This window comes from Chroicocephalus ridibundus, chromosome 4 (genome assembly GCF_963924245.1).
Source record: "Chroicocephalus ridibundus chromosome 4, bChrRid1.1, whole genome shotgun sequence".
Classification (NCBI taxonomy): domain Eukaryota; kingdom Metazoa; phylum Chordata; class Aves; order Charadriiformes; family Laridae; genus Chroicocephalus; species Chroicocephalus ridibundus.
In genome coordinates this window covers 93,573,424-93,595,835 of record NC_086287.1, presented here as the reverse complement: position 1 = coordinate 93,595,835, position 22,412 = coordinate 93,573,424, and the positions used below count along the sequence as shown (strand labels likewise).

The window sequence follows — 22,412 nt, the reverse complement described above, 5'->3', positions numbered from 1 at the left end:
TGGCCACCAGCACGCCTCACCGTGTCAGGTCCAACATCACCCCTCAAGCATGCCGTCTCACCGGGGCTTCTGAAAACAGCTCCATGCGAGTTGCCAAAACCTGACACCGCTACATAGGCAACACAGGAACCTGGTCACCAGACACAAGGGCTGCAGCAGCTCGGCAGCTATGACCATGATGCGTCATATTTCTTACCAGGAAGCAGTATTTCTAGCCCTATTTTCAATTTTTAAATTTCATGAAAATGTCTTTTAGGAACTGGGGAAGTGAGATGGATAAGGGATTGCAAGAAACAATTACGTTTTGGCAAGGCACGAGCTTGATAAGAAATAACGAATCTTTGTTTTCCACAGAATAACCTCTAAGCAATAGTTGACAGCTAAATCAGCCCAAGCAGTTTTACTCCACGCTGCTTTAAAAACATTAGCGAGTTTTTCCTTTATTTGCTTCTACTGAGCTCACCATACTTAGGGCAAAGCAATTTTTGCATAATGGGTCTATGTAAATTCAGCATCTGGCCACCAAGGAACAGAAAGGTGACACTGAGGACACCTGGGGCAGAATTCATCACACAGACAGCAGCTTAACGGGTACAAAACCAAACAAGAAAAATGACAGCATCTTTGGTTTTCTTCCGCCATTACAGCATGTCATTACCTTTCATGAAGAATCGGCAGGTGGGACGTGGCCTCACTTTTCTGTCGCTGGGGTCTTTAACTTCTCCTTCTTCCAAGTCATCATCCTGGAAGAGACAGACAAGCTGACATTTCACGTGGTGCGTTTTCTGCAGTGACTTGACATTTCACAATATGGTCAAATATCAGTCACTGAAAACACACCCTGGAGCAAAACACAAGGGAAAAGCAATATAAAGTTACAATAAATACCCCTGAGCATCTTCGCAATGTACTGCTACGAACAGGAAGATGCATCAACTTCAGTGTTTCAAAGGTGACTGCAAAACCCTTCAGACATTATGGACGTCTTGGTGCCACACCACAGACCAAGGTTTCAAGCTGCATCATTTTAGCCGACAGACGCTTAAAGGCTCCAAATCAACAGAACAGTGGATTAAGCTCTCATACCTCAGCTGAACGAGGCTGGCCGCGCACTTTTAGTTGATGTGCAAGGCAGTTGGAGGCAGCTTCACAGTCTTTCGAGATAAATGAGCTAAATGGCATTGCCCTTCCTTCCCAGGGGCTAACGGCACACACACACCCCGACAGCTACCGCGGCTCCGCTGGCGTGGGTAACACCACTACCCTTCAGAGCCTTTAAACTGGCTGTCCTCTGCTCAGCACTCACGTCACCACTATTTAGCTCAAGCTAAACCTTCTGTGCGTTGATTTAAAATACACAGTGGTGTTCCTGCATTAATGCAATAACGCAATACAGACAGCACACACCTATACATCAGGTTCTGAAGGATGACTGCTGCTAAAATAAGTAATTATAAAACGCTTCCCCACAACGCTGAGCGACAATCTCACACACGAGCTTTTCAGGAAAAGAAGTCACACGTGTTTCTTCCAGTCCTCTCTGGAAACAACCGGACAACCTTCCCTTCCACTCCTCAGCTCCACACAGGATTTGTGAATCAGCTCTAACGAAACTACATTATCCTCAGGCACAGCAGCCCCAGGAAGAAACTCTGGGAGATGGAGGTTGCTTCAAAGATTAAGAACCACCAATGATAAGCATGAAATAACAGTCATGAAACACTTCCAGAAGAAAGTTGTTGAAACTTTGAAGTACCAGCCTTTGCCTTTGTTCTCCAGGGGGAAAAAACCCTTTCCTGGCTTCATTAGGCTGCATCTGAAAAGTCAAAAGGAGTTAAAAGAGGTGGCTATGCAGAAGGCAAAGGCATACACGACCAGAGAGTTTTCAGAGGTATCTGGCAAGGAAATCAGTTATTTATCCTAAAAGGCACCCTGGCTTTCCCTCGGTCTCCCTCCATTTCACCACCACAGACGTTTTCAGCATATGAAACACAGCTGAAGAGGGAGCATCTGGTGGAGGCCTTCCCTTTGCGCGGCAATCACAGCAACCCTGTGGCAGCGACAGCAGTTGTCTACATGGAAAAGATTAAGAAAGTTATGTACTTTGATCAATTTAGCAGCTGGAAAGGAGGAAAAACCATCACTCGGCTGTAGATAAACAAAGGATGTACAGAGAGATGGGTTAACAGCCTCTTCTGCTGCGTTCCTCTGAGGGCAATACAAGGAGATCTCTCCTGAACAAGAGCAGATTTTAAAGACTACACATATATTCAAATCAAAATTTGCATTAATATTCCCCCCTCTCCAAGACAGAACTCTGAAAGCCGAATAAAATACAGGGATTTAACAGTTCCCCCCCGAAGCTGGGGATGGCATTCAGCAACGCATGAATGGTATAACCAGCTCAACTCTGCTTCTTTCAAAAGAACCGTGTGAAGTCTTTGCAAATGCTGTACTTGAACAAAAGGGAAAGTATTTATTTCTGTGAGGTCTCCTTGGAATCAGGCAGCTGCGAACCCTGTTATGAGTTAATGTATGAAAACCAGAGTACAGATTCATCTTGTGCTTTGTAAGGAGAGCGCTCCCAAGAATGCCTTAGACTCTAAAGGGAAGCATTCATATTTTAATCAAGAAGCAGGCATGGAGTCAGGACTCCAGGAATTTTTTTTTTCCCCCCTGCCTGGACTCTCCCACAACACGCTGAAATTCCTTCTAACTGAATCAGAAATACACAAAAGTTTTGGGAAATACTAAGCGTTTAACAAAATCACCTGCCAGAATGGGCACAATGAAGAAAAATTACATCAGCTTTTTAAGCAACAGAACTTGCCAAAGCACCATTACAATAAAAAAAATAAACAATATATGACTCTTCAATAAAAAGGGAACAGGGTCTCTCCACAGCGAGGCCCCGCGAGCTTCCCGAGCACGTGCCCGGGTCAGCTACACAGCAGTGGGGACTGGAAGGCAAGTCTGAACCCTCCCCTCCCTGAATGAGAAGCCCCACCAGTGACCCCATCCACAGCCCACTGCTTCCTCGCCTGGTCACCAGGATGTTGTCACAGCAGTGCCCCAGCCTGGTCTGCCGCTGCAGGAGCACTTTTGGCACGGACAGCAAAGAGCAGAGCCAGTCAGGTGCTCTGGAACGGCCATTTCTCTACGCGGTACTTTTCACTAACACTATTCAGATTCAAGTAAGGTGTCCACCAGACCAGGAACTCCCAGAAGGGTTTCTATTCTACTGCTAGAACCACCTTGTCCTGTTTTCTTCTGCCTGCAAGAAGGAAACTGTATTAAGCTGTATTAAATACAACTGCTGTATTGCAGTGCTTCCTACCCAAAGACAAGCATGGATAAGTAGTGCTACGTGTCCTAAGCACTAATGCAATTAAACCCAGTTTTTGATTTTTCTAAATAGCTGCGTTTGTTCTCAGCTGTGAAACAGTAGCTACTGGGGCTGCACAGCCCTGAACACATACATCACCCAAACAACGCGCTGGTCAGGCACTTTCCAGAAAGCTCAGCACCCTCCGTTCCTCTTCCACACACCCAGATGCTGCTAGAGCCCAACAAACAGCTCAGGGCCACGGGCTTCCCGCACACACCTGAGGCCTCCAGCACACGGCAGCCACTCTCCAGCACCAGCCTCTCAACCTAAACTGATGAGACAGCTTATGAGCGCCTAATCCATAGCTAAGTAATTCGCTGTCAGCATCATTCAAAAGTCCTCTGAGAGCTGAGGCAGAACAGTTTCTTAAAGCACTGGAGCCCTTCCATATTCAAAGGGAACAAAGCTTATTTCTGGCGGCTCTAACAATACTCGGCACAAAGCTCTTCCATAGTACACGGCACTAGACATCCTAGCCACTAAGTTTAGGACTTGGTACATAGCGTGGTCTTACCTCCACAGAAAAAGTGTGTTACTTGCACACTAGGGATGCAGCTAACACAGATATTCACGCCAAAGATGAAAGAAGGCATGGCAGTCTAAGAGCCAAACAGTTCTGAAACAGAAGGACAGGTCTCTCCCTGCAGGGCTCTACCCACCGCAGAGCGGCTCCTACTTACATCAATTTCCCCATCGTCAATTTCTCCATCATCTTCTTCTTTCTTCTTCTCCTTGAGGGGATCCTGGCCATCCTTTTCATCATCACTTTTACTGCTGGATTTTTTCTCATCATCATGGGCATCATCTCCTTTCTCCTCTTCCTCATCATCCTCACCAGCAGCTTTCTCACCATCCTCCTCTGCAGCAGCAGCACTTGGTTCCTCAGGAACTTCCTCATCATAGTCCAACTCGTGCTCATCTAGTTCACGAGTGACAGAGGATGCTTCATCACCAAGGTCATTTGTCCGGTCTTCTTCCTCTCCTTTGCGAGGCGGAGGGCTCTTCAGCTCCCCACTCTGCTCATTGTTGTCAGACTCCTGAGACTTGGTTTCACTTAAGCGATCCTCTTCATCTGAGTGATTCTCCTCTTCACCATGGCTCAGTCCCCTGGCTGCATCCTCCTCCTCTTCTCCCAGGACACTGCCTTGCCCGCCCTCTCCATCGAGTTCCCGGTCTGAACCACTCTCCTTCAGGACTTCATCATCGGAAAGTTGCTGGTCCTCTTCATCAGGAGAGCAGGGGTTTCGCTCAGGGCTGTCGGAAACGTCCATCAGTACCCAATAGTCTGCAGAGGGTAGAAAACAACACTTGTTACGGGGAAACAAGCTGGGAAGTCAAGAAGGGGTCACCTTGCAGGATTTGTACTCTTGTATTTTACCTCCAAAAGAAGAAAAGGTTGCTTGAATTCATCAACATAGTTTATCATAGTACCTTCAAGAAGGAAATAAGGAGTTTAAAGTGGATAAAGAACTGATTCCAGTATTGTCCCAGACTAGATAAGTGTGCTACCCTCACATACAACAGTGGAGCTCAAGGCTGGAGTTTCACCTATAAGCTCTAATAGGTAAGGCCACACAAGTACTCCCACCAAATCGCCATCAGAAATCCCCAGGAAGCCTCCTCATTTCGGGCGCAATCAGTAGTGGCATTTCTTCTGTGAACAAGTGAGTGAGCTTCAGAAGATAAGGCCAGGTTTTCAGGTGTATTTTGTAACTATAAGCACATGTTACTGCAGATTGTGCAGGCTCCTGAAGAGGCACAGGAGCACAACTTACAGTGACGCTAGAAAAACAGCCTGTGTATTTACAGTGCTTGTTATACTGCATCCAGAACAGATACGAAAGCAAGGACAGTACACATTCATGAAAACTCTTGGATTTTTAATCAGGTTTTATTTAGACAGTGCATGTATTGCCATCTAATCTCCACGAGCTTTATACAGTAAAGATTCAAAATTCCTTCAAAGCAGCAGATTAACTCCATAACTATCTGCATCATGCACTTTTGCTAGAAGCTCAGTAAGAACATGTGCTTGGTATGAACAAGTTAAAAATTAGATGTCTGCTTATAATAAGCATAATAAATGCGACAGAAAGGGACAAGCTGTAAAGCAGGAAAAAAAAACCAACCCATACATCTATTTATTTTCCTCAAGAAAACAAACACCCCCTGAATCACAGCAGAACTGTCTAACCCAAGGAACTGGTTGAGCCGTCTCTTATTGGGAAGATTACTGGTTCACATCTAGACAAAAGCTCTTGGTGATTAAAAACTCTTACCCTTTGGCTGTGGTCTCTTGCTGTAGCACATCCTTAGCCCTATAAACAATGATGGCAACTCCTTCCCCGCTCCCCTCAGCAATAACCAACCTCAGAAGAGCCCAAGCTGAGAAAGGTATCTCAGATAAGGTTTATGAGCACCAAGGCGGACAACAGTGAAGAGAGATAAAAGCACCCACCACAGGTCTCTGGTTGTACCAGAGGAACAGTTCAACAGAGGCACTGGCTCCTCTCAAGGTGGCCCCTTTCCAAGGGACTAAATTCACCGTTTCAGTATATGCCACCTCCTCCTCCAAACCCAAAGGTCTCTACAGGAACAAGCTTGGGCAGCCATCAGACAGAAATGAAAAGCCAAAGCCAAACCCAAGGTTTACAGAAGTATATTTAGGTCTAAAGAAAAGCCACAGGGTTGCAAATCAACATGTTTTCTTCACTGTAATATGTACCATGTTTTACTTCAGCTGCTCCCAGCTACAACCTCCCTGCAAGTACATTTACTGCTGGTGCAACGAAAACATGGCATAAATGACCAGATTTTTACCCGCTATTTTTAAGACCCTTGGAGCAGAAATGCTCCAAATACAAGACTCTGGTAGGTCCTTGAAATACATCCAGCAATCCTTCAAGAAATAAAAGTCTGAAGCTCTGCGCTACCTAACCTTTTTGTGACCCACCCCGTCACTTTTCTCTGCTATGCCCCTCTGACTGGTTCTGCATAGTAAAGGTTGTTATTTACCATCAAAGAGCAAGAGCAGACAGGCAGAAGGCCCAGCAAGCCACAGCATCCAAACAGACCGCCACGCACTGTAAACACGACCAAACCAAATCCAAGCCTTCCCAGCATCTGAAACCCCAAACATTTTGGTAATGAGAGAATTGGGGATCTCGGTGATGAAACACGCCAGGAGGGCAAGCGCAGGGAACATGTGGCATCTCTTCCATGTGTTAAGAGCCCACGCCTGGAAATCAGGAAGGCATTACAACTTTGTTACCCGGGCTACTCATCTGCTTCTTTACAAACGTGCCAGGACCAGGGCTGTTGTATTTGTGTCTTGCGCACTGCCAGATGCACTGTCATCACTGAGATAACATCTCTTGCCTTCGCTGCGACGTGAAGACGTTATTAGCTGGTATTTGCAGCAAACTCTCAAGATGAAAGTCACACTCGAGAAAACGCTGCTCGTTATACTATGGGAAGTCTGCAGAGAAGGAGCTAAGAACATTTCTCAAAAAGCAAAAAGAAAAAGCACTCCCAGAAGCAGCACAAGTCTGTGTGTTCGTACCCAACAACTTTGCTCTACCTCCAAGTCTTCAAAACCCTACACAAGTATCAGCCAATGGATGAATGCAAAGATGATCTAAACATTCAGTGGGGCCCCGAGCAGCAGAAAAGTCACATTTTGAGCTTCCTACCAGCTACTCTTTTCTTTGCTCATTCGAAGAAGTTTGCTCTTGCTCACAACCAAAAGTTGTGATGTTACTGAAAAATTAAAAGCCAAATTAAAAGAGTGATTGCCTCCCAGTGATAGCAGCTCTGGGCAGTTAAATAGGATGTAATCTGAAACAAATTATATTCTTACCGAGTCTATAAAGGTGGATGCTGAGTTCATAAATGCTTGCACAAATTGTTACTGGCTTTAAGAGCAAGTTTATGGCAGCAATTTTAATTGCCTAAGTGCCTGAGAAGTTACACTTTGCGTGCATGTAGAACAACTTAGCGTATTACATCTGAAAGGTCAGCCTTAAGAGGCCAGGAGAAATATAAAAGCTGTCAAGTGCAGATGTATTCAGGAAATTTGTTTTCTGATTTCTTGCAAATACATGCTTTTTCTTTGGTGCTGCTTAAGTGAACTACATGCCTTCCTGCATTTGAAATCGAGACCTTCAGAGGGACAGGGGAAAACAGATACGAACACGTTCCCACCACCAGCTAAGGTGATATGTATAAAACATTCACCTCCACTGGCAGCTATTAAAGCTATTATAAAAATCTAGTGCATCTGTCAGTTACAATAATTTCCTATTAATTTCCATCGGCAGAAATGATAAGAAACACAATAAAGGACAGCCCAGTTGAAAACAGTTCACGAAATCCAGGCAGTCCGCTTTTGGTGGGTATTTTCCCTGCAAGTTTCCCTTTGGCAACAGGCTTTATGTCCTCGCCAGTGCCTCTATCTGCACAGGCAGTGAAACAACAACGCACCGAAGCACTTCTATAGTTCCTACGCCACCTTTTACACCAGATGATTTTGGTGAGAGCCACAGTTCAGCCAGCCTCCAAGGGCTGTTTGCTCCAAGTTCACCAGTGGGCAAGAAAAGATACTCCAGGGCCAAGCAGTCAAGAGTTTTTGCTCCAATCTTATGTGCAATTGCATGGGAACGCCCTAAAGCAAACCCATGATATGCAAAGGTAAAATGGGAAGCAAAAAAAAAATAAAAATAGAGAGATGGAAATTAAAAGAAAACTGTCAGGCTGATGTTAGGACTAGATAGCATTTCTGCTGCACAATGGCAAGTTACTGCTCTCGCAGCCATCCAAAAGTCAGGTTAGACTCTCACGAACTCACCGCCACAGCAACTCCTCTGGCAAGAGGGACATCAAGATGATAATGGACCCTCCGGCCGTTCCTTAGTCCGGTGCAGCCCCAAGGCTCTGAGCCCAGGAGGAGAGCGAGGGATGAAGGCGTAGCATCCCAGTAACAAGCTTTTGGGCAACAGCAATGTCACAGACGCACAACTCCAGATGGGTGAGCTAGTCGGTATTACTTGTAGTCTCTTGTTTGTAGAAAAAAACCCCACAACTGAATGTTATGAAAGGCAAGAACACTATACTAAGAATTTTGTGAAGTGCTAGAGTCCTTGCTCTAGCCACTCAAGCTTCCTTTCAAGCTCTAACGGATTTATTCTTTCCATGTAGGAAGTTTAACTCAAGTTTAAAGAGCATGTCCCAAACGCAAAAACCTAAGAAAAATGACTACACGGAAATATTTCAAATTGAGCAACACTGACATAAGCGGCAGAGCAGAAATCCACAGGTTTCACCCTTCATCATAAGCTTGGAATTTTTATGCCTTAAAACCAAGCCAGTTTCTTACTGTCTTTAAAACCAGTTATAAAAGCAAAAAATTAACTTCTAACCTACAGATAAGATTGTTTGACTTGTAGCTCAGGATGACGGGGCAAGAACCAGATATATAATGCTACTTCTCATTTAGCAGTGTTTTATCTTCAGAGATATCTTTAAAATTGCACGCAGTTTAGGCAAAGCCTACTTGGTCAAAGCTGCACAACACCTTGTATCACAAAACTGACTTCATTTGCTCAGCGTGTGTCAAATTTTCATTTTCTGCAGGTCTGAAGCAGACTAGTTCAGAACAGGTCACTAAGTGTTTCAGATGAGGCTTACAAAACCCTCACTTTGACAGGCTAAACAAGTTGGTACAGCCTTGCCATTGAGAGGCTTTGGAGCAAATGCAATAGTAGGGTGCACTTGCAGCCGAAAGCGTGTCTTCACTGCCTCTAGAACCACTTACGCGTGCCTCATTGAGTTGAAAGCCCCTTAAAAGCAGCTCTCACATTCTCGGTAAAGAAATCGAGGATTTGGCAGCTCAACTTTCCAGCCGTCCCACCTGCAGTAAGCACGTGCCATCCTCCCAGGTGTGAGCCAGATGGCACTTGCTGTACCCACAGGTAACACTCAGCTCTGGCAAGACTTTCCCTCCAGCTGCTCCCTTTGGGTCCTCGTGCCCCCCGGCAGTCCCTGTTGGCTTGCAGTGTCCCTGCCAGTGCTGTGAGGCAGCAATATTAAAGACAGCCTACCAAAAACACGAAGTAAAGAAATCTCCTAAATAAGAAGCCTGGGGCTTTATCATGCTGTTTTCAGTAGCAGTACCTTTGCATCATACTCAGCAGCCCAAGCAGAACCCCACTGCGCTCAGCGACAGCTGAGAACACCTGGCAGTTTTTGCAAACCTAAATTGGGCCCTTTGGTCAACACCTATCTAGAAATGATGGAAAGTACTCTGAAGAGAGGTGCCTAGCACCATCTAGGCGCAGGATGAGAAAGGCTAGAACAGCCTGGTGTCCTAGGGGACGTTTGGGTGCAACAATCTGCGGCTTTCGTTGGCACAAGCCTGCCTTCTTTCCCTGCAGCCCCTCGCTCCCTGTATGCGTGCAGGCTGCTGGAAGAGGCACAGACAGAAGGCTCGTTCAGCACACAGCCCTGACTTGCCTTCAAGACGGCCCATTTACAAACAGAATCAGGTCTGGTGGAAAAGAGAAGCTTTTAGTTACACAATACATATGCAACAAGAGGTAGTGCTGAAGTTTCACAGACTGAGCTCTGGAATTTTTCGAATTAGGGAATGAAGCATTAACTAATCCTTAGCTTTGTCAGTGTTTCATGGCTTGCATGGAACAGAGATGCTTCTTCTAAGCTAGGCATTCGTGTGGCTGCCCTCACCTGCAAGGACTTGGATGCAATAATGAAGGGGCCCACCTTGTTCTGTGTTCCCATTTAAGTCTCATAGCCTTACTGGAAAATATTTAAAATTACACAGATTTCGCCCTCACACCCCAGATAAAAAGGCACTATACATTGAGGTGGTGTTAGGGAAATTTACATTCATCTGCTTCAGCCACGTTATAATATTTTTTTCCAAAGCTTAACAATATCTAAGACTTTTTTTTAAACTTAAAATACAGCACTGAGATTAAGAAGTCTTGACACAGCACTAAAAGCAGTAAGAGGAAAGCCCTTTGCTGCTTAAGTTGTTTTTAAAATTTAACTTCAATATTCGTGGGTTATGTTTACCAGGATACATTTTAAATAATTATTTTTAACCTTACGCTTTTGTTAAGCGATTTGCCCAAGGCAAGAAGTAGACAAGTCAGAGCACTGGAACGCTTAGCAGCACGTCTGTTTCCAAGATCAAGACGAACTTCTACTCTTTGTTAAATGAACAGCATCAAAAGGTACAAAATTAGACGGCTGAAATGCCAACCAGGTCTTAGTCTGTGGTCACACGTGTACCTCGGACACTGCTCTAAGGGAGTGCAGCATTTTACTGATGCGGATTCTGGATTTGTGGCTCTCGACAGTGCCTGTTGCTGGCAGGAGGCTCAAACTCTGTTTCTTATTACTCTATGCTGTGCTGTTTTCAATTAGAACTCATGAAAAGTTTGAGCAGCATCTTCAGCTAATCCAAAGTTAAGCTTTGTGTACAACTAACTGACTTGCTGCTGTAGGTAGTGTCTCGGGAGCAGATGAACAGGAACTAGTATGGACAGGATGGCAGCTTACTCTAACCCACAGCAGCACCTATAGGATAAAGCAGTGAGTTAAGACAGGATTTGAAACAGCCACTAAGTCAAAAATATTCCCAGCAAGCATTATTTCCATTCATTCAATTCTTCCCTCCAAGGATGAGCCTTTGTACGATGCCACAATAAGCTTTTTCCAAGTGAACAAGGAAAACACTTTGGATATAGCATGGGAACCAACAACTCGGACAATTCCAGCACCTCCAGTAGCAGGAAGGCACCGAGTACCCTACAGAAAACAGGAGCTTCAATCTCGAAATCCTATAAATTGTCAGTCACATAGCAAGAACCAGCTCATACCCAACTTCTGTATGCCCAGCAGAGACCTCACAGCTCCTGGTGTGTTCTGACAAACACTGCAGGGCAGAGGCCAAAGAACCTCTTTTTTTCAGGCAGAAACCATTGTGATAGCAGAAAGTAGTTTTTCTGCTTTCTAACAGCCAAACAACTTGATGCAAAATCAAAGCTTTTCCATTAATCGGATACATGAAGACCAGGGCTTAATGCAGAACAGAAAAGTTCTGGAACACGGTCTAAGTCAAGCCATGAGGACGGGTGAAGTACGATGAGGGAGTTGAGGAGAATGAATGGGAAATAGTGCTGATAGGACAGGTGAGAAGAGAAACAAACTGCAAAAAGATTTTTGGAACAAAGAACTGGAAAATAGAAGTAAAATGAAAGCAATGGGTAGGAATAACAATGGGGAAAAAATAGGAAGAGTAGCAACAACAGCAGAAGGAAATACAATGCCTCATGATCCAGGAAAGGAACTTCATGTAAAACTGAAAAAGCAAAGCCCCCAGTCCTTTACTTTGAATGAAACTATGGTCTTTAACAGTGTTAACTAACTAAATACATGGTTATCTACCATCCTCAGAGAAGCACTGACTTTGAAGATACACAGCAAACTTCAATTACATAGCAGCCATCAGGGAAGCTTTTAATGCAGAAAAGTGAGACGCCTTTTGGCCTTAATTTAACAGAACTGCTTGGTGACAGCCATCTTCAGCCAGCCGATTTTTAAAGAAGAGCTCAGAGAGCCCTGATTCAGAATGTTAACCACTGCTTTCTGTTAGGCAGACTTTGGGACTGAAACTGGAAGAGAAATGGCACTGTAAGCAGCTGGAGTTTGTTTTCATAGTGTAACTGATTTTCCTATTGCTGGAGCACACAGAGCTCTTCCTGCAGCTCTCCGCTGGCAAATGCTAATTTTGAATTATCAGTGCCTTGGTCCCATGACAGAAAACAAGTGCAACTATACCGGCGTTCTGTAGGATTTGTGGATAATCAGACTCAAGAGGCTAACTCTACTTTGAACATTGGATCAGCAGCAGTGCAAAGAGTTGTCTGGATTAGACTCTGACCCTTTTCTTTAATCTAGACAAACCTTAGGAAGATCAGGAGAAAGAATTCACACCTTGGAGGTGCTGCTCTTGCTAAAGCCAAAGCAACTGTTAACAGTTGTTTCAGAAGAGCGAGCTGAGCTACCGATGGCAGTAAAAATAAAATATTGTTAGTGTGGATGCCAAAAGGACAGCTCTGAGAAGAGACAGCTCTGCTGGCGACCCATGGAGGGAATTTAAACCACCTGCAGCAGCTACATGTTGGAGCGCTTGCAAAGACAACGGCAGCTCTGAGTAGAGAGGAGCACCTCACAGCTCCTGCTGCGCTGGGTGGACAACACAATGCAGTGCTACATGGGTGATGCACCCACCCGTGGCAAGAAGAGACCCCCCCCTCCATGCGAGATGTACCCATCCGCCCAACACAGGATGGATGGACCCCATGTGCAGCTGGTGCCGCTGTGGGTTCCTGGCCCTTCTCCTCGCCCTGGCCACCAGCTCCCTCTGCCCCTCCCTTACCTCACGGGGCCTCCTGCCAGGCTGAGGTCCTTCCGCTGTGCCCCCCGGGGCCAAGGCTGCCGGAGCTCTCCCTGTTCCCACCTGCCTGGGGACAGAGGAAAGTCAGAGCTGCCTGCACCCCTGGGGTCCAACCACCCCTCGCACTGCCCTCCAGAAGACGAGGTGCCCCCCCCCCGCTCCAAGACACCCCTAGTTGAGACTACCCCCTTCCATAACACCCATCCAAAACTATGCCTCCCCCCACCTCCCAAGCAGGTGCTGCCCCCTTCCCATCCCCAGCATCCCCCCATTTAGCTAGGGCTGCCCCTCCTCAGCATCCCCCCCCCCCCCCCAATAAGACTGCACCCCCGCCAAACAGGGTGGCCCTCCCCACATGCCTCCGCAAACTAAGGACCCCCCCCACCCCACGTACCCCTCATCCACACCCGAAAGTCCTCCTTCCCCCCCGGGGCTACCCTCCCCAAGCCCCGCCCCCCCCCCGCAAACCGGGGCCCTTTCATCGCCTTCAACTGCCGCTTCCCTCCCCACACCCCCCTTCCCAAACCGCACCGCACCCCCGCGCGGACCATTCCCAGCGAGAGCCGCCCCTCCCTTCCCAGCACCCCCACCGAGGGATGCTCCCCCACTTCCCCGGGGGATGCCCTCGCTCCCCAGCATCCCCCACCGGAGCTCCCCCCACCTGAGGCCGCCGCCGCCCCCCCTCCCCAGTTCCACCGGCGCCCGGGCCCGCCCCCCCTCCCCGGCGCTAGGCCGCAGCCGGCGCCCGCCGAGCGCGGCCGTGCCGGGCAGCGGCTCACCTGAGAGGGCGGGCGCGGCGGGCCGGGCCGGGGCGGCGTGGAAGGAAGAGGGGGGAGGCCGGGCCGGGGTGAAGCGCGGGGGCGGGGAGGGGGGGGGCGGGCGGCGAAGCGGAGGCGCGGGACGGGACCGGGCCTCTACTCGCGGCGGCGCAGGGCGGCCATGGCGTGACGTCATCCGAGCGCGACGGCCCCTGGCGGGGGGAGGGCGGGGGGGGGCGGGCGCCGTTTACTCAACTCCCCGCCTGGGAGCGGGCCGGGCCCGGTGCGTGGGCCCAGGCCGGCGGTGCGGGGTTCAGCAGGGCCGAGCGCCGGGGCCCGCACCCGAGTCACAACAACCCCACGCAGCGCTACAGGCCTGGGGAAGAGCGGCTGGAGAGCTGCCTGGGGGAAAAGGATCGGCCGAATATGAGCCGCAGTGTGCCCAGGTGGCCGAGGAGGCCAACGGCATCCTGGCTTGCGTCAGGAATTGTGTGGCCAGCAGGACTGGGGCAGTGACCGTCCCCCCTGTGCAAGGCCCCGCCTCAAATACTGTGTCCAGTTTTGGGCCCCTCACTACAGGAAAGACATTGAGATTCTGGAGCGAGTCCAGAGAACGGCAACGGAGCTGGTGAGGGGTCTGGAGAACGAGTCTGAGGAGGAGCGGCTGAGGGAGCTGGGGGTGTTCGGCCTGGAGAAAGGGACGCTGAAGGGAGACCCTATCGCTCTCTACGGTCCCTGAAAGGAGGGGGTAGCGAGGGGGGTGTGTGTGTGTGTCAGTGTCTTCTCCCAAGTAACAAGCAACAGGGCAAGACGAAACGCCCCTCAAGTTACTCCAGGGGACGTTTAGATTGGATATCGGGCAAAATTTCTACACAAAAAGAGTTACCAAAGACTGGACCAGGCTGCCCAGGGAAGTGGTGGAATCACCATCCCTGGAGGCATTTAAAAGATGGGTAGACGTGGTGCGGAGGGACATGGTTTAGTGGTGGTTTTGTCAGAGTTCGGTTGATGGTTGGACTCAGTGAAAGGTCCCTTCCAACCTGGGCAATTCTATGATACTGTGTGTGCACGCAGAGGGTCACCCGTGTATGTGTGACTGTGGGTACAGCCACACATGGAGCTACACCTGTGTGCAGGCATGCTCACGGAGCTGCACGTATGAACACGCAGGTAGCCGTGCCTGCATGCAGGCCTGTAGAGGTGTGCATGTCTGCACACACTCTGTAGCACGTACCTCCATGTGTGTGCACGTGCTGACATAGATGAACAGGCACGCACAGTGATGTACACATAAATATATGTACATAGACACACAGAGGTACAGAGACATGCAAATGCACATCTGGATATGGACATGCACGGAGACAGATAGACACACACACATGTGGACATAACGCTGGCACAGATGGAGGAACACGTATGTGTGCACAGAAGCATGCCACACGCATCCACACGCTCACAGACATGCTGGAGGCGATGGCTCATGGCCTCGTTCCGTGCTTTCACACCCCCTCTCCGGCCTGGACGTCACTGTGGGCGCTGCTCTGGCTTTCACTGATGCCAATGGGAGCAAGCGCCAGCAGCCGGAGCATCGTGGCGGGTCCCTGCCAGCCTGCTCAGCGCCCCGTCCCTCCTCATTAACCCAAGTGTTGATGAGTTCCCCTCATTAGTGCTCCCAGCTTCCAGGCTGCCTGGGCTTCTCCCTCCCCAGGGCTTGCTGCCCACAATGAGTGCATGCCCGCAGGGTTTTAGCCATGCCTGATCTCCTGGTCCTCCACCCCATCTGCCCCGGGGCCGCTGCTTTTGCAGGAGCCCGATGCCCACCGCTCCTTGCCCAAGCCAGAATGTAGCCCCACACCCTGGGGGAGCTCAGCACCGTTGTGGCCCTGTGCCCTGGCTCAGCACCCTTTGCAGCAGCCCCAAGCCCCAAATTCCTGGGCCACCAGCCCCCCCGGGCACACCACTGCATCCTGCTCTGCTGCAGATCTCCTGGGAACCACAGCGGCTCTTTCCCCTCCAGCTGGTTGGGCTCCAACCACGCTTTGGCAACCCCAGGGCACCAAACGCCGTGCCCCTTGCCCCAACTGGTGCAACAGCCCCGTGGGCCCCTCGCCCTTCTCAGCTCTCCGACCTGAGGCCAAATTCAGCCCCGGGAGGCGCAGGGGAGATCTTCCAGGGATGTAAAATGCCCAGGAGGCTGTTTACCGGGGGCACTGGGAGGGGGCTCGCTGGGACCCGCCAGGAGGAGCAGTGCCCGGGCAGCCCGTGGGATGCTGGTGGGTCTGGGCTGGAGGATGCTCCATCACCCCACCAGCAGCCCGGGAAGCGCTGCCGGGCTGGCCCCGCCCCCCGGCATTGGCCACACCCCTTGTGGCAGCAGGACGGGAGGGGATTGGCTGAGGCAAGAGGGGTGGGGCTGGGTGGGCGGGGTCTCTGGGTGACAGATATATAACGTGAGGTGGGGTGGGTAGGAACGATCCAGTGGAGAGGGTGTTGGTGACTGCTGGAGGTGAGTGGGGATGGGGATGGGGATGGGGATGGGGATGGGGATGGGGATGGGGATGGGGATGGGGATGGGGATGGGGATGGGGATGGGGATGGGGATGGGGATGGGGATGGGGATGGGGATGGGGATGGGGATGGGGATGGGGATGGGGATGGGGATGGGGATGGGGATGCTCCACAGGACCATCCCGGTAGGTTCCTGGTTGGACATCTCCCTGGAGCAGTAGGGTTGGGGGGGGTGCCACCATGGGTGTTCCTGACTCCCAAACCCCATGTTGCCTCCTGAGGAGCTGGGGCAAGGGTACAGCCCTGTGTCTCACCTTTGCTCCAGCACTGACTCAGGTCCCACGTGCCGCTTTGCGCAAGAGCCATGCTGGCAGCGGACTCTGCCTGGGTGGCTGCCGCCAGCCTGGCCCTGGCCAAAGGGCAGGCACAGCCCCTGTGAAAAGATAGTTGTGCCGGGGCACTGGCTCATTGCTGTGCCGGAGCTAAGCAGAGGAGGTGCTGGTGGGAAGGGGTGTCCTGGAGTGGAGAGGAGCTGGAGACCACCCCTGCCCAGGGCTGAATCCTTTCTCCCTGGCAGGCTGTACTGTGCTCCTTACAAAGATGGATTATGCCAAGTCCCTGAGCCTGCGCCTGGCTGCCCCTGTCTCCAAGTAAGTGCTGGGAGCCAATGTCCCTGGGGTGGGGGACACCAGAGCCCTCCCTGCTTTAGCGTGTCTCAGCCCTCCTGGGTGGATGTGCTGCTCCCCACTGAGACTGGGGGAGGCTGGCACAGGCCGGGACTGGTGGTGGGTCTCAGGACACCCCGATCCCTCTCTCCCTCCCCAGATGTGTCTCGGCAAGTGCCTCCATGACCCAGCAGCTGCTGTCAAGCCCAGCCCCACGACCCCGACCCTTCCGTGTCTGCAACTGGGACCGCAGTCTGCGGAAGGGCATCATGGCACACAGCCTCGCTGAGCTGCTGCGCCAGGTGAGCTGGGGGGCGGGCGGGCTGTCTGTCTGTTTGCCGGTGGACTGTCCATCCTCCCAGGTGGGTGGTGGGCTGGCCTCCTCCGCTCACTCCCAGCACCCTTACAGGCTCAGAGCGCCCTGCTCGCCCCGGGTCTTGTCTCGCTGGTGCTGGATGAGGATGGAACAGTGGTGGAGACAGAGGCTTTCTTCCGGACGCTGGAGGAGGGCACAGTGCTGATGGCTCTGAGCAAGGGGCAGACCTGGGCTCCTTCTAAGGTGAGTGCACCCCTGGGTGGCAGGAGCCTGCTTTGTCCCATCTGTATCCCTCGCTGGCATCAGTGGGGAGATGATGCTGGGCTGGGAGGTACCTGGCATGCTGGGTGAGGTGGGACCAGGAGGGTGGGTAACCCCAGTCCTGTTTCTCCTAGACCCCTGGTTACCAGCTGAGCCTGTCCCGCAAGCCCCCTCGGAGGATCGACGTTGCGTGTGTCACATTTGACCTCTACAAGACCAATCCGCGGGACCTGGGCTGCCTCAATGTCAAAGCCACGCTCTACGGCACCTACAGCATGTCCTATGACCTGCGCTGCTATGGGGCCAAGCGGCTGATGAAGTGAGTGCTGGGGGGGGGCAGGCTGGAGATAGCTCTGGGAATGGGGATGCTGCAGTGGAGGTGCAAGGAGAGATGCTCACTCCCTTCCTCTCCACCCAGGGAAGCCCTGCGCTGGACGCTCTTCACCATGCAGGCCACTGGCCACGTCCTGCTCGGCACCTCCTGCTACATGCAGCAGCTTCTGGATGCCACGGAGGAGCCGAAGGAGACGGAGACCAGCCCAGCACTTCAGAGCCTCCTGCCCTGCAGCCTCCCACCCTTGCCCCGCAGGAAGACACTGCAGTGAGGGTCGAGTGCCCTGTTCCCCCTCCTCTGTCAACCCCCCAGTCCCTGGGGCTCCCAGCACCCTGCTAGGTCAATGCCTGGGGGGAGGCTGCCATGGTGCCTGGCACAACCTCTCCTTGCACCCCGCTGGCTGAGCACAGCCAGCTCTTCTCTGTAATATCTACTACTCTGTAAATATATTTATTTAAGTAAAGCTCTACTGACTTCAGCTGCATCTCATATCACTTGCTGGATGGGGGGGCTGGGGGGGAACTCAGCCACTTACCCCACTTGGCATGCTGGGGCTGTGTTGGGTGGTGGTGCAAGAGTATGCAAGGAGGGGACCTGTCGCAAGCGCTCCTCAAGGGAGCTGCTGCCTTTGTCCTCTTTCCTATCACTCCAGCATCCCGGCTGGCATGCAGGGCCTGGCCTCCGCCCCCTGGCATGGAGCTGAGCCCCCCCAGCTTCTGGCCTTGCAGGCAAGCCATGAGGAGGGGTTAGTGTAGAGGGGCTCCTTCATCCCAAACCCATTTGCCCATGGCAGTTGGCACAAAGCCTGTTCTTGCTCCGCTTCAAGGGATGAAAGGTGTCCCTGCCCTGTGCTGCCCCGTGGCCCTGCTGCTCAGGAGCCTGACTGTGCCATTGGCACATAAAGCAGGACTGTCACAGAGGGATGCACCCCTCTTGCCCTGGGGTGGGTGTTTTCGGCCCCCTTGGCAGCCCTGTGCAGGGGGAGCTGCTGCAGCCCCAGCCTTGCACAACCCCGTGGGCTGGTGCTGCCCTGGCCATGCCCCTTGAGGACCGCAACCGCAGCTCCAGGGATGCCAGACTGGGAAACAAAACACAGATGGGGCAGCGGAGGGGATGGGGGGGGCGTCTGTCCCTGAGTGGGAGGTGGGGAGCCCAGACTGGCTCCCTGAAGTGCAAGCCCTGCCAGCCGGGGTGGGCAAGCTGGGACAGAGGGGAACAACCCACTCCCCCCTTGCTCTGTACTGGGAAGCACTAGGGGTAGCTGTGGGGAGGTGAGAGAAGCCTTGCTCTGGGGGTGCTTAGGTGACACTCCCCCCCCCCGCCTCCCGTGAAGTACTGCAGGGGACATGGGACCTGTGCCACACTCACCTGGGGACCCCACTGCAGGGTCTGAGGCTCCAGCGTGGGAACAGCCAACGTGGCAGAAACCAGAACCAGGTTTGGGCCAGCAGAGCCCACCCGGGGGCTGTGGGGGCTTCATTAGCCAAATAATTAACGAGCTATCAGCCTGCTACCCAGCACCACCTGGAGCCCAGCCTGGGGGCTGGTAGGCTGCATCCCCCATGACACAGACATGCGACACCCAGGCCGAGGTGGGTGCCGGGGACAGCGCGGGGATGCCATGCTCTGCCCCGCTATGGCAGGCTGTCCCTGACACCCCGTGGCTATACATGCCCAAGGTCCGCATCCCCAGACCGATGCCCCCACAGGGCGATGGTGGCCCCTGCAGTGTCCCCCACCCGCAGGCAGGCGGCAGCCCGGCTTTATTAGACATATTTATTTCTGTACACACTTATACACACGGTTTCCAGGGTTGCTTCATCCTCGGCTTCAGTGCTGTCTCCCTGCAGGGTCCGGTCTGTGTCGGGGGGGCACCCACACGCTTCCTGGGGTGCCCAGGGCCAAGCCCAGCCATGCCATGCCCCCTCCCCATCCCTGTAGTGTCTACCTGGGGGCAGAGCCCCCCCGCAGCCCCCCGGCCAGGGCAGGACTATGTGCCTGCCCCCTGCCTCAGTTTCCCTGCAGCACCGGCCCCGGCTGCAGCAGGGGCAGAGGTAGGGGTGCTGCATGCACCGGGGGCCTGGGGGAGCCGGCCCCCCCACGAGCACCACACTCCCCTCACAGGGTCCTCAGCCCAGGATGCACGGGACCCCCAACCTGGGGAGAGGTTTGGGGACACCGGAGGGACCTCTGGATGCTGAAGCCACCCTGGCAGAGCCTCCTGGGGGGGGGGGGAGGGTCCTCCATCACCCCGACCCCCGCAAGGGGGGGATTGCCAGCGATTGTTTCTTGGTTCCCCACCTGCTGCAGCCCCCCCATGAACGGTGGCGGGGGGGCAGTGTGTGGGGGATTTACTTGACGTGCTCGGCGGCGTGGGAGGAGCAGTAATACTTCTTGTGGGCGATGAAGGTGGAGAGGCTGCTGAACTTGATGTTGCAGAGGCGACAGTACCTGTGGTTGCCATTGGGCACGGGGCCGGGCACAGCCTTGGCCGGGGGGGTCTGCACCCCCCTGTCCGTGTAGGCGGGGGGCGTGGGGGGCTTGCGGGCGGCTTCCCGCAGTCCCTCGGGGGCTCCGGGCGAAGCGGGGGGCCGGGGTGAGGCAGGGGGCCGGGGGCTGCCGCTGCCATCCCGACCCTCCTTGCCGTTGAAGCTGTCCCGGCGGAGGCGGGGGGCGGGCGGCCGGGGGGGTGACGGTGCGGGCAGTGGGGGTTCGGGTGTCCTGCCGGTACCAGGCACCGGGGCATCGGGGAGCCCCTGCCCGGCCGCCACCGGCTTGGCCACGAAGAGCCCGTGGGCATTACGGAAGTGCTCGAGGAGGTCGCCCTTGACGGCCCCGTTGAGGGGACAGTAGGGACAGGCAGAGAGGGGTCCCTTCGCCCCTGGGGGTGGCAGGGGACCCTTGGGGTGACGCTGCAGCGAGTCTGTCCCGGATGCACCAGGGTAGGGGATGCCGGGGCTCCCTGCCGGAGCTGCCCTCAACCGCACGCCTTCGGGGTCCCCCTCGCCCGGGCTGCCGGGGCTGCGCCGGCCCTTGAGGGGGGCGGCCATGGCCCCCTTCATCTTCTGGAGGTGCTCGAGGGTGCGGGGCTGCAGCGGGGTGGCCGGGCACTGGTACTTCTTGTGGGACAGGTAGCTGTCGAGGCTGTTGAAGCTGATGCGGCAGGCGGTGCATTCGTGATAGTCGGCCAAGGGGAGCAGCGGTGCCGGTGCCGGTTCACCCTGCCGCCGCGGCTTCTTGCTCAGATCGATGGGACCATCGGCATCCGGGCTGGAGCGGGGTGACAGGACAGCCCCCGGAGGGTCGGGGACCGGCAGCGGGTCGGGGGCCGGCGGGGGTTCGGCGGGCCGATGAGCGGCCCCGTGGATCTCGTAGAGCTTGCGGCGTTTGCGGGTGCGGAGGGGCTGGGGCAGGAAGGGGACTTTGGGGGCGCTGGGGCGGCGGAGGGGGGGGTCGTGGCGGGAGGCGCAGTAGAAACGCTTGTGCACCACGTAGGTCTCGTGGCGGCTGAAGCGGATGTTGCACGCCTCGCACAGCGTCTTGCTGGGGTCCTCGTCCCCCTCGTCCCCCACCGAGCTGCCGGGGCTCTGGCTGTCCTCGCTGCACCTCCCCGACCCCCCCTCCACCTCGGGGGACCCCGCTTTGCCACCCCCGTCCTCCGCCTTCACCTCCGGTGGGGCAGCCGGTGGCGTGGCATCCCGGCCGGCGTCCCCGTCCCCTGCTGGCGTCCCCTGCCTGTCACCCGCTGGGGGTGACAGCAACGTCCCCGGGGTGGGGGGACACTTGGGTGCCCCAGGAAGGGCTTTAAGCTTGCGCGCCCCGGGAGGGCTGTCCTCGGCGAGGTGCCGGCTGGAGCAGTAGAGGCGCTTGTGCACGTAGTAGTTGTTGATGTTGTTGAAAGTGATCTCGCACTCGAAGCACGTGGCACCCTTGGGCACCGGCGTGCCGGAGTAGATGGCGGGCGGCACTGTGCCGCCGTGGCCCTGCTTCAGCCGGCTGTGCACCAGCTCCGACATCTTCGCCAGGATCTCCGACGCCTGCGGCACCACCGCGGCTTCATGGCCGAACACGTACTGGGGTAGGAAGACGGTGCCGCCGGCCGTGCCCGTCCCCGGTTCGCTGGGCACCGGGCTGGAGCCCGGCGTGGGGCTGGCGAGCTCTGACTTGACCTTGGCCGAGGGCAGGCTGTGGGGGGACGAGGTCCGGGAGCAGGGGTCAGGGCTGCCACCCCCCTCCCCGGGGCCACTACTTTTTGGCACCTCTGCCTCGCTCGCTGGGCTGCCGACGGGCTCCTCCTTGATGTGGACGGCCTCGCCGGAGGAGGAGGGGGATGATGATGAAGGACCTTCTCCGTTCTGCGGCTGGGCTGGTGGCGAGAGCTTGCCGGCTCTGGCATCAGGGGGCGAGGCGGGCTGTGCCGGGGGGGGCCCGCCATCGGGGCCGGGCGGCGGGGCGGGCAGGGGGCCGTGCAGCACCACGTGCTGCTGCGGCAGTGCCGGCAGCCCCTCGGGCAGGAAGGCCGGCAGGCTGCACTTCCGCAGGGACGCGTTGTTCGTCTGGCTCAGCCCTGCCGAGGGGAGAGAGGCACCGGCGTTACCCGACAGCCCCGGCACAGGGATGCTTGCCCTGTCCCCCACCTCCCTCCTCGCAGCCGGAGTTGTCTGGGGCCGCAGCCCTCAGTGGCAATGCCAGGCTCTG

The 22,412-nt window shown here is 54.2% G+C and overlaps 3 protein-coding genes across 11 annotated transcripts in view; 1 reads left to right on the top strand and 2 right to left on the bottom strand.

Annotated features, from left to right (window-relative positions):
- ZC3H18 (zinc finger CCCH-type containing 18) overlaps positions 1–13,704 on the bottom strand; it is a 50,641-nt gene extending 36,937 nt beyond the window's left edge. For all 6 annotated transcript variants that reach the window (XM_063334818.1, XM_063334819.1, XM_063334820.1 and 3 more), the window contains exons 1-4: positions 13,649–13,704; positions 12,852–12,936; positions 4,069–4,673; positions 659–743 (exon numbers count right to left, since the gene is read on the bottom strand). In XM_063334818.1, coding sequence (XP_063190888.1) covers positions 659–743; positions 4,069–4,659 — 676 coding nt within the window. In that variant the 5' untranslated portion in view covers positions 4,660–4,673; positions 12,852–12,936; positions 13,649–13,704. The remainder of the gene's footprint in view (positions 1–658; positions 744–4,068; positions 4,674–12,851; positions 12,937–13,648) is intronic.
- A 408-nt stretch (positions 13,705–14,112) lies between these two features.
- CIDEC (cell death inducing DFFA like effector c) lies at positions 14,113–18,183 on the top strand. Of its 3 annotated transcripts, none has more exons than XM_063332705.1 (6): positions 14,113–14,255; positions 16,716–16,788; positions 16,964–17,105; positions 17,213–17,362; positions 17,515–17,699; positions 17,799–18,183. In XM_063332705.1, the coding sequence occupies exons 2-6, from the start codon at positions 16,739–16,741 to the stop codon at positions 17,983–17,985; spliced, it is 714 nt and encodes a 237-aa protein (XP_063188775.1). In that variant the 5' UTR covers positions 14,113–14,255; positions 16,716–16,738; the 3' UTR covers positions 17,986–18,183. The 3 variants fall into 3 exon arrangements, with proteins under 3 accessions (XP_063188775.1, XP_063188773.1, XP_063188774.1); XM_063332703.1 differs by lacking the exon at positions 14,113–14,255 and adding an exon at positions 16,105–16,136; XM_063332704.1 differs by lacking the exon at positions 14,113–14,255 and adding an exon at positions 16,570–16,633.
- A 1,293-nt stretch (positions 18,184–19,476) lies between these two features.
- ZFPM1 (zinc finger protein, FOG family member 1) overlaps positions 19,477–22,412 on the bottom strand; it is a 34,847-nt gene continuing 31,911 nt past the window's right edge. For both annotated transcript variants that reach the window (XM_063334816.1, XM_063334817.1), the window contains one exon: positions 19,477–22,281. In XM_063334816.1, coding sequence (XP_063190886.1) covers positions 20,066–22,281 — 2,216 coding nt within the window. In that variant the 3' untranslated portion in view covers positions 19,477–20,065. The remainder of the gene's footprint in view (positions 22,282–22,412) is intronic.

Coding starts and splice junctions, on each gene's coding strand:
- CIDEC (XM_063332705.1), top strand. CDS start 16,739: ATGGATTATGCCAAGTCCCTGAGCCTGCGCCTGGCTGCCCCTGTCTCC. Junction 17,106..17,212: donor TCGCTGAGCTGCTGCGCCAG/GTGAGCTGGGGG, acceptor GCACCCTTACAG/GCTCAGAGCGCCCTGCTCGC. Junction 17,363..17,514: donor AGACCTGGGCTCCTTCTAAG/GTGAGTGCACCC, acceptor TGTTTCTCCTAG/ACCCCTGGTTACCAGCTGAG.